Source organism: Diadema setosum, chromosome 15 (genome assembly GCF_964275005.1).
Source record: "Diadema setosum chromosome 15, eeDiaSeto1, whole genome shotgun sequence".
NCBI classification, from domain to species: Eukaryota; Metazoa; Echinodermata; class Echinoidea; order Diadematoida; family Diadematidae; genus Diadema; species Diadema setosum.
Genome location: NC_092699.1, coordinates 29,686,561 through 29,696,557, shown reverse-complemented (window position 1 = coordinate 29,696,557; position 9,997 = coordinate 29,686,561). Strand labels below are relative to the sequence as shown.

General features: G+C 39.9%; 1 protein-coding gene across 1 annotated transcript in view; it reads left to right on the top strand.

Moving 5' to 3' along the window:
• The first annotated feature begins 523 nt into the window (after nt 1-523).
• LOC140238780 (phosphatidylinositol 4,5-bisphosphate 3-kinase catalytic subunit alpha isoform-like) overlaps nt 524-9,997 on the top strand; it is a 59,357-nt gene continuing 49,883 nt past the window's right edge. Inside the window, exons 1-2 of the mRNA XM_072318675.1 lie at nt 524-869; nt 9,275-9,484. Coding sequence (XP_072174776.1) covers nt 524-869; nt 9,275-9,484 — 556 coding nt within the window. The remainder of the gene's footprint in view (nt 870-9,274; nt 9,485-9,997) is intronic.

Sequence of the window (9,997 nt, the reverse complement as noted above, 5' to 3'; positions counted from 1 at the left end):
TTCATACCAAGTTAAACTATTTGATGAACTTCTTATGTCCACATATTAATCAAATATCATTTGCTTTCCTTTGAATTAATATGAATTTTTATAAATGTCCCATACGTAACGCTGTGTTTCACATTTATGCAAATGAAGCCCTTGAAATTTGCATAAATTTACATAATATCATTTTTTCCTCTGTGGAAATCAAAACTTCAACTCATAAGCTTCAAAATGATACCAAACATGTCAATATTGAGCAAAGATGAAATTTGCCTTCTGAGGGGACCTTATCTTGGACTTGCCCAAACTGATGATTCCCCTGAAGATGTTGCTTTGGTATCAGGGTATCTTTAGCACCACAGTGAGTGATGGCAAAACTCTGGTAATAATGGAAAAAAAAAATGGAAACTTCAGAGAATAATTGTGTAAGATGCAGTAAAACATGTAAGAACTGTTGCAGAACTAAGTAGGGAGTTCACTATTGAAGCAAACTATGGATGTGGGCAACTTCAAAAACAGCTCTTGATATCATTTCAGGATGCCGCCTTCATCAGGGGAGCTGTGGGGCTCCCACCTGATGCCCTCCAAGATCCTGGTGGAATGCCTTCTGCCCACTGGTATCATGGTGCCCCTGGAGTGTGTCCGGGAGGCCACACTGGAGACGGTCAAGGCCATGCTGTGGCGGGAGGCCCTCAAGTACCCCCTGGCCCACCTCCTCGGCGAGGCCAACTCCTACATCTTCGTCAGCATCACGCAGGATGCCGAGAAGGAGGAGTTCTACGACGAGGGGCGCCGGCTCTGTGACCTGCGCCTCTTCCAGCCCTGGCTGAAGGTGGTGGAGCCGGCTGGCAACCGTGAAGAGAAGATGCTTAACTATGAAATTGGTAAGCAATGTTGGTATCAGTAATTTGTGGTTAAAGGGATGGTATAGTATCGGTTGAGGTGTGGATGCAGCCTTTAACTTTTTGGAAGATACTTAGAAACCACTCTATGAAATGTTAAAGAGTGAGGCTCATACAATTCTAAAGAGGAATTCAAAGTTTATTTGATAAAAATGGGTTTTTAACTGGCTAAGATATCCAAAAAAAAGTAAAACAAAGCTATCCTAATAAAAGGTGGGTCCTGCCTTTTATTAGTTGCTTTGTTTTGGATATCTCAGCCATTTCAAAATCAATTTTCATCATATTAACTTTGAATTCCTCTCAGAATTACATGCTATTTCATATTTCAGAAGAGGTTTCTCATTATCTTACAAAAAAGTTGGAAACCTGAAACCCCATCTCAACCAAAACTGCACCATCCCTTTAAAGCGAGAATTGTCAATTTTGTGTTGTTTGAAGGTTGGCATTGGTGATGCAAATCGGGAAGAGAGGTCTCCACTGCTAGCGCTGCTTCAACTTCCAGCTCCTCACTGCTGCCACTCGATTGCCACGATTTGCCTCCCTTTACACTCTGTCCATGTTGCTTCCCTCCTCCAGTCTCCTCTTTCTAGACTCTTCTTTCGCCAAGCAAAAGTCCATTCAAGATTATTATTCACATGTCGTTACTGTATTGAAACCTCTCTCCCTCAATCGTCTGTTTTGTGTGAACAAAGGGCTGTCACAAAGGGATAATCGATTGCAGTTAGAAACTTAACTTTAAATATTTCTGTCTTGATTAGGCCTATATTCTTCAAATTCCTATTAACTGTAGCTCCATCTTGAAAATTACTCATCAAAATATGCTTTTCCACAAAATTTAGTATGTAGAAAGAAGGAAGAAGAGTCTGTATGAATACTGTACTAGTAAGAAAGCTCTAGAGCCAGAGATAAGGGAGGGAGATAGGGCAAGCGAGAAATCTGTGATTTGCTCAGTTGCATGGTACTGAGAAAGTGTCTGTCCAATTGAATCTAAGAGATGATGTGATATCATCATGTCTCCATATCTCTGCGTGTATCATGTTGTGTAATAACAGCATGGTATTTATACAGAAGCCAAATAAGGCAAAAGAGCTGTGATTATAATGCCCCCCCCCCTCAAAAAAATAAATAGATAAAAAATAAATTAATTGACATCTTTGCTTTGGGCAACATTTATTCAAAATCATCCCTTTGGAATATACACTAACAGTATGTCTGAAATGAATACAAACATATCTTCTTCAATCTTGTACATTTTAACCAGCAAGGCAATCTCATGCCATTGCATCAATTTTCCATAAAAGGCAAGAAGAAGAAGGAGACTAATGTTTTGGTGCCCTTAGCAATCACAAATAATCTGTGTAATTACTCTGGTTGCTGGGCTGCAGATGCATTAAACATTCTCTTTGACCCTGGCAGTCATATCACAGCTCATCTGATAGTCTAGTCATTAGACCTTTTTTCATAAAGTAATGTACGAATTATTGTATCAAAGTAAAGTTACCACAGTCAGCAGTTGCTTTATAGCATCTCTCTGGTACGCAAGTTGCTACGAAAATCGGAGAACGCCAACTGAATCTGGCTATTAAAGGTGTGTGTTGCTCCTTTGCTTCGCAGCATGGGATTTTTTTTTTTTTCTCAGCACAGATTTGTGTGTCTTCTTTTGGAGCAGAGAGAAGCAGGTCTGAGTGCCAGACTAATCCCTGTGTGACAGGGCAGGTTCATGCGTCGAACTCTGGTAATGAATGGGAATGTCATCAAATGCATGCATTTTCCATTCAACAGTTACCAGGTTCTAGAAAAGTGAGCTGAAGTGAAAGCTGGGAAAAAGAACAGAAGGGGTGGGGGGGGGGGGGGGAGGTGGGTTGGTGTGGATAAGGGGCTTGGAGGTTTTTCAGAAACCCCTGCCTTGCAGTTCCATCTTTCCAGCTCCAAAAATTATTCTGAGGGCGCTCCTGACACGCACACTATCTTGTCATGATATCGCCACCGAGGAGTGATAATGTCACCGAGTTTCAAATGTTCAGATTTTGGCACGACTGTGTGATATTTCACAGTCTCAGGATTGCAATGAGATTGGGATGTTACAAAGCTACTTTCCGACTTGCCAGGGGCAGATAGGTCATACTTTCAGAAAGTTAAAATGAACAGTCAGTTGCCAGTTTTAAGTTTTCTTGTGATATCCCCCAACCAAACAGAGAAATCATCTGACAGATAGCTGCTACCAGAAAGTAGGCTTTGAAGTGTAAATGCAGTGAAGCATGCTTGAGGCATTTCATCATGTATAGGCAATTTACGACATCATTATACAGGGCATTCAGACGCAAAAAATTTTATGCCAAAATGGTGGATAGCTATGAATACAAAACGGTAAAGCTATACAATGAATTTATATGTCTGAAAGCTGACTAACAAAATGATGTACAGTGGAACCTCGTATCCGGACAAGTCGGGACCGGGGATCATCCGGATAAGGGATTTGGCCGGATACGGGAGACTCAATGCTTTATACATGTACATACAAAGTATACACATGTACTGATGTAGCCCATTGTAGTACCACATGTAGTAATGTGTATACTGCAACATTTTCATTGTTACACTCAGTAACAGACCCCAAAATAGAGGTGTATGTTAATGTTGGAAGTAATATGTAATTCATATGTGTTTGTGTAGGAGTTCTCAAGGAGTTGGAAATCCCCCTTTCCTCCCGTAATTATTAAAAAAATAAAAAATAAAAAAATCACGGCGAGATTGTGTCCGCATAATAGAGAGATCCGGATAAAGGGAGGCCGGATAAGAGAGGTTCAACTGTAGCATGTACAGCTGTAGGGCCACGAAACAACGTATAACCAAGGAGGTATGATACCTCCTTGGTATATAACAAAATGACATCTTATATAATGAAATGATGGTCAGAGCATCATTTTGAACTAGAACTTGAGATTGTATCACTATTCCTTGTGCATCTGTATCCTATGGTCACCATAATATGGTGACCATAGTAATATAGGTAAAGGGACTTAATGTGGGTAAAGGGACATGTTGTAGTAATATGGTAAAACTGGGCAGGTCTTAATGTGAATGCGTCTGAAAGGTGAAGGCCAGGCAGGGGCTAGAGGCAACATCATGACTATAGCAACATGCGCAGCACAGATTGGTAGGTCCCACATTTTCGAGAAGGGTTGAGATTATGCATCTGAACCGTCTGTCAGCTACAGTGTATATGATGTACAGCTGTGTGTCGTTTCTTTACTGAGTTTTGGTATAAACTGGTTTGTGTCAGGGTCTGAACAGGGGGACAGTTTCATGCTTCCTTAAAACCTAGTTTCATGTGTCAAAACATTCTTTTTTTGAAATGTGAACGTGACAGAGCTAAGTGATAAGATTTGTAATCAATATTTAGACAGATATCAAAGTTCTTTCTTTTCCTGCCAAATTCCCCTGGTTTACATTATTTTCGACATCAAGGTCTGCATCTATACTATGGAGGTATAACATACAATGTTGTGACAGGTTTCATACATTCCCAGTCATCATCGCATCGACAGTCACTGTGTTTGGTTCATTTCTGCCGTGACTTGAAAAATTGATGTGTATCATCGCATTAAACACACCCCAGGGTCTGTTTTGAGGCTGGTTGTCACAGGAAAAGCCTAGAAAGATTGTGTTTTGTTTTTGTTTAAATTGCTATTTTGAGACAAACTACCCCCCTTCTCTGCCTTCCGCGATCCGATCCATTTGTTTTCGTCTCACTCTCATTCTCCTTCCCTGGACAAAAACAGCTTGTTATTGTCATCTTCCTGTCGCTTTTTCCAGGTGATCGGTATTTTGTTTTTTCTGGGAAGCCTTCCTTTTCAACAAAAGTGTTGACTGTAGCGGTGGGCAATTCTGTCAGTTCTTATCTGTATTTTCTCTCTTTTGTGTCCATGCAACCTTCCCCATGTCAAGTTACTAAAAACCCAAATTGAGGATCCAGGCAAGACATTGTGTTGGTAGTAGGTTTATTTATTCGTAATCGCTTGTTGATGGTGGGATACTGAGGTCAGCAATGCAAGAGATTTATAATTGTTGGTCTTTCATCTCAACTCTGCAATCACATAATTTGTTAAAAGATTAAATATCTTTTGATAATGTATGTATTAAATAACTTTGTTCCTCTGCTTTTTTTGTGTGTTGTATAAAATGCTCTTGTACTGTGAATGCATGCAGTGTACATCTACAAGATGGACAAAATTTATGATGGTATGCAAAACGGGCTTTGCAATGGTCATTTGTTATCATTCCTAGGAGTGTTGTTGTATTGATATTTATTAATGTTATTGATATTATTATCATACAGTACTTTGATAATTATCATAATCATTATTCCTGTGCTTTCAGAAAAAGGTGATAAAAAATGAAAAACCTCTTCTGCATGGTTGTCTAAAACCTGCGATGACCACATTTGGGCACATGAATCACCTGCACAATACTCGTGGCACTGGCAAATTTGGATTTTAAGAATATTGATTGGTGGAAGGATTAGGAATATGATTCGGAGGAGATATTGTACATGCCGCATATAATCACCGAACAGAATAGGTAGCGGTAAGTAAAGCATTTTTACTCGACCCCTCGCCAAATTCACAAATTGTGCAATGTATGGCAATAATTTACGTGTTCTTCCCTTCATGATTGTACAGCCCAGCTATTAAATAATTTGCTAAGCGTGAAATAGTGGCTAAGGTTGCGGTGGAACACAGCAGCGTTTGAGCACCGCTGAATATGTACATTGGCCAAATGGAATGCTGCAATACATAGAAATCAATAACATCCATCGAACTGGATGTTTACAGAATTTCTGCCCGCTCTGAGGTTGTTTTCCGCTCTCTCTCTCTCTTTCTCCCTCTGGTAAGTGCTTTCTATTGCTCATTTTTATGAGCAAATGGTCTCACAGGCTGCGGTGAATTAAATGGCAGTGTGATTACATTTGATCCATAGAGGCCGTATGATGGATGATGTATTGGTGATGATTGTACACTTGTACTTAAAATAGGGCAAATATTTGTATTTGACGTACTTGCTCGTCATGTCTATAAAAAGAGGAAAATCGATAGATGACAGTTATTTTGTATCCCTGAATTTATAGGCTGAAGATAATTCATATGGAGGAGGGGGGGGGGGGGGGCAGGTAGAAAATAGTTTAGTTTACAGTTTCTCAATTATGAACTCATAATTTCAATATCCCTAGCTTATTTATAGATAGAATTACATTTGTTTTAGAAACTGTAAATGTATTAAAAAGGGGGATTTTCATAACTCAAATTCCAAAAAGAGTCCCCACCATGGGAGAGGGGACACCCTCTTCCCATCGACACCCTACCCCCGCCCCCCAGACTTGGTCACTTTGCTTCCCTACCAAGTCCCCGCTCTTATTTTATTATTTTATCTCTTTCTTTTGTGAAATGTTGAAGAAGTGAAAACAAAAGCAAACACACACACACAAAAAAATCAACCAAAAATCTCCCCATTTGCAGAATATCTTACTAGACTGTTGTGTCAAGTGTACATGTGTACTTCAGTTGACGTAACTTAGTTCCGTAAATAACGTGATTACTCTTGGTTGATGTCATGGTTGTCATGGCAATGGCTCTCTTGTTTCCGGGCAAAGTGATCTTTTTTGTTTCCGCAATCCATAAAGATGGTATTCAAACATATGTGTTTGTCAGAGGATATCTTCTCCAGACTCAATTGAAAGGACAGTCTTGTCGTTGTATGAGTGACCTACACGCACATGATGAAAATTGATATGATCTTGTACATACCCATGTAATTATTTTATCATTAGTGTTTCTTGCTTTTTTAATATTGTCTTTTCTTTTCATTTCTTTCCCTTTTGTATGTGATTGTGACTGTGATGTGATGTGACGATTTCATTGGTCATGATTACTCCTCGAGTTTGATGTCATATCCGGAGTTCCTGAAATCATCAGAGTACAATGATTCACCGTGCTGAGAGAGAGAGAGAAAAAAGAAGTGTCTATAGATTTAGATTCCTAATTAGATTCTTTGAATAAATGATGCATGACATTAACTTGTACACATAGAAATTCAATTGCAACTTGCATTTTGCTTCACAAGAAAGCATGATGTAAATGATTCTGATGGTGCCATAATGTTGAACAATTCAACAACAACAAAAAAGCAGTGTGTACCCTTACAATATGTAGTCATCTTTGCGTTTTTCTGAAGAAAAAAAAAGAGTATGAGATTATAATTTAAAGTGGTGTTGAAAATACCATGTCAAGTTATCTGCAATATGGGTATTTCCACAGGAAAAGGGTACATTTCGGGGATGTCACTTCATTTTCTGTTTCCAATGTGCATTACCCCGCCCCCCCCCCCTCCCCCTTACAATATAATCTATCAGAACAGTTCAGTGAGAGATAACTTTGCCCCAAAATTACTTCAAGGAAGAAATTTAGTAGAATTTTTGCCAAAATGAAAATTTTAGGGTAACATACATGTTACACCGGACAGAAATCTATGAACTAACATATATGAAGGCCAGTGCTCTTTGAAAATTTGTTGCTTGTCAGCCCCAAAATTTTGTTTGGGCACTTCTAGACTTAGTGGTGAAAGTATGCAACATGGACAGACAAAACGCAACAATTTTGTTTGTCCATTTGTTGTGATTGGGAGGGGAGGATTGATAGGGCTTTAGTGATATGAATTAAAGTGGAGAATGAGAAGTACAAATTTTATGAAATGCCACATTTAAATGACATTTGATAATGCTGGTGTGACAAGGATGATGAGAATAGAATTACCATAATACCAATTATAAAATGATTAGAACCCTTGGTAATGATGTTGAGAATGATTGTATATACATGTATAATGTTAATGATATTGATAATAATAACAATGATAATAGAAATAACTAGAAAAGCACTCTGAGAGTGCAGACCTCCGCTAATCAGTTACTTTCCACTGATGATCTTGCTCTTTCCAAAGAAATTTTTCTCCTCTCCACTGGGGAAAAGCTCTTTGGGCTCTTCCATAGAGATCAATGATTTCTACCCATAGGTACATTTGTATACATGCTGAAAAATTGCCTGAATTCCCAATATAGAAGCATTTGTGACCCGCTACAACAAAATGATCCTAAAGTCGGGTGAGGTCGATTATTTGAAAATTGCATGACAAAATTCCCTAATCTTTCTGCTTTAAATTGATATATAACACATCTTATGAAAATAATCGGGTGCGGAGATATCGATGTTTAAAAGAGAGCATGTCGAGACGTATGGGAAATCACTGTTTCGAGAAAAGCGCCCTAAAAGTTTTCCTTGCGACGCAATCGCGATCAAGGGGCACGTAGTCAGTTTTCACCTCCGGAAGGTAAACCCTAGCAACCCCCGAAATGCTCATTCAAGCACAGCGTCGGCGGTCTCCTCACCGACCAATCAGTGACCAGGGTGCCAGGAGAAGCGGCTGGGCATAGCGCACCCCGCCCGCACGCACCAGTCGACTTAGCAGTGTGCGAGCTTCACGCTTCGGTTAGCGGCAAGCAGCAAACTGACCAATGAGATCACTCCGGTCGTTGTTAGGGGCGGAGCCTATATGTGGCGCTCAATCCAAATTTTCGAACCGGTTTCTGCTTGGTTGAAACGCCAAAAACATGGCCCAGAAAAACGCTATTTTTTGGTCTTTCCTTTCATCATTTTGCTTCAAAATTTCGACAGATGATAGAAGACATGTCAGACTCCAGTATGTCAAAATCAGAAAATCGTACATTTTGACCAATTATGACGCTCTGACTTCAAACTCGATTTTCACGGCTTCCACCGTGCGCGACTTTAGGACCTTTTTGTTGTAGCGGGTCACATTTGTTACGTCATAAACCCTCAGCTACGCCACACACCTCGCCCTAGCAGAAACTAGAGCACGCTCTTTAATGCGCGTTTGAAAACCTAAAAACTGCGCAGCTTGAACTCCCAAGTTCATTGACCCTACCTGTCAAAATATCAAAAATCCTTCATAAATTCAAAAAAAAAAATAAATTCTTGGATCACTACCAAAATGTATTAAATCATTTGTTACTTGTGTCATTCTCAACTTTTCCTGTAAGTCTCATATACAATGTAAATCTGTTAAAAACTTTTGAGTTATTTTGCACACGGACAAACAAACAAACAAACCAATGGTAACAAAAACATACATTGTAACCTCCTCCCTTGGCGGAGGTAATAATGATTTGAGGGTAATAATGATAATAGTAATGACAATAGTGATGAGTGATAGCATTGATCATAAGAAGATATGACGATAATGATGGACAGTAATTAATCATAAAGATGAATAATGGGGAAATTGACTGACTCTAAATTGTCATCTCACTTCAGGTGCTGCCATCGGCGTGCCCGTCAACGAGTTCGACTCCATCAAGGATCCGCAGGTTGTCCACTTCCGGCGCAACATCCTGGCCATGTGCATGTCGGTGGTGGAGGAGCGAGAGGAGCAGGGGAAGTTGGGCCACGCCCTCTACGCTTACCCCCCAAACCTTGAGGCCTCCGAGATCCTTCCCACCCACATCATGCAGAAACTGGACATAGGTAAGACAGAATCTGGAGTTCCGTTTCTTGGAGGAGAAAAGGTTTTTATGCCTCCGCCACGAAGTGGTGCCGGAGGCATCATGTTTTCGGGTTGTCCGTCCGCCGTACGTACGTCCGTACGTCTGTACGTCTGTACGTCCGTCCGCTTTCGTTTACGCGATTACTTGAGTAATATTGAATGGAATTTTACCAAACTTGGTCCAAGTATAAAGTGTGATAGGGCAATTACTTGATTAGATTTTGGGTGAAATCGGCCAAAGGTCAAGGTCAAATCATGAAATTGTATCTGTTTACGCAATAACTCAAGACTGGATCAAGCAAATTTCACCAAACTTTGTCCGAGGATGATGTATGATGGGACAATTACTTAATTAATTTTTGAGTGAAATCGGACAGAGGTCAAAGGTCAAAGATCAAGGTCAAATCCTGAAATTTATCTGTTTACGTGATAACTCAAAACTGGATGAAGCAGCTTTCACCAAACTTGGTCCAAGGATGATGTATGATGGGGCA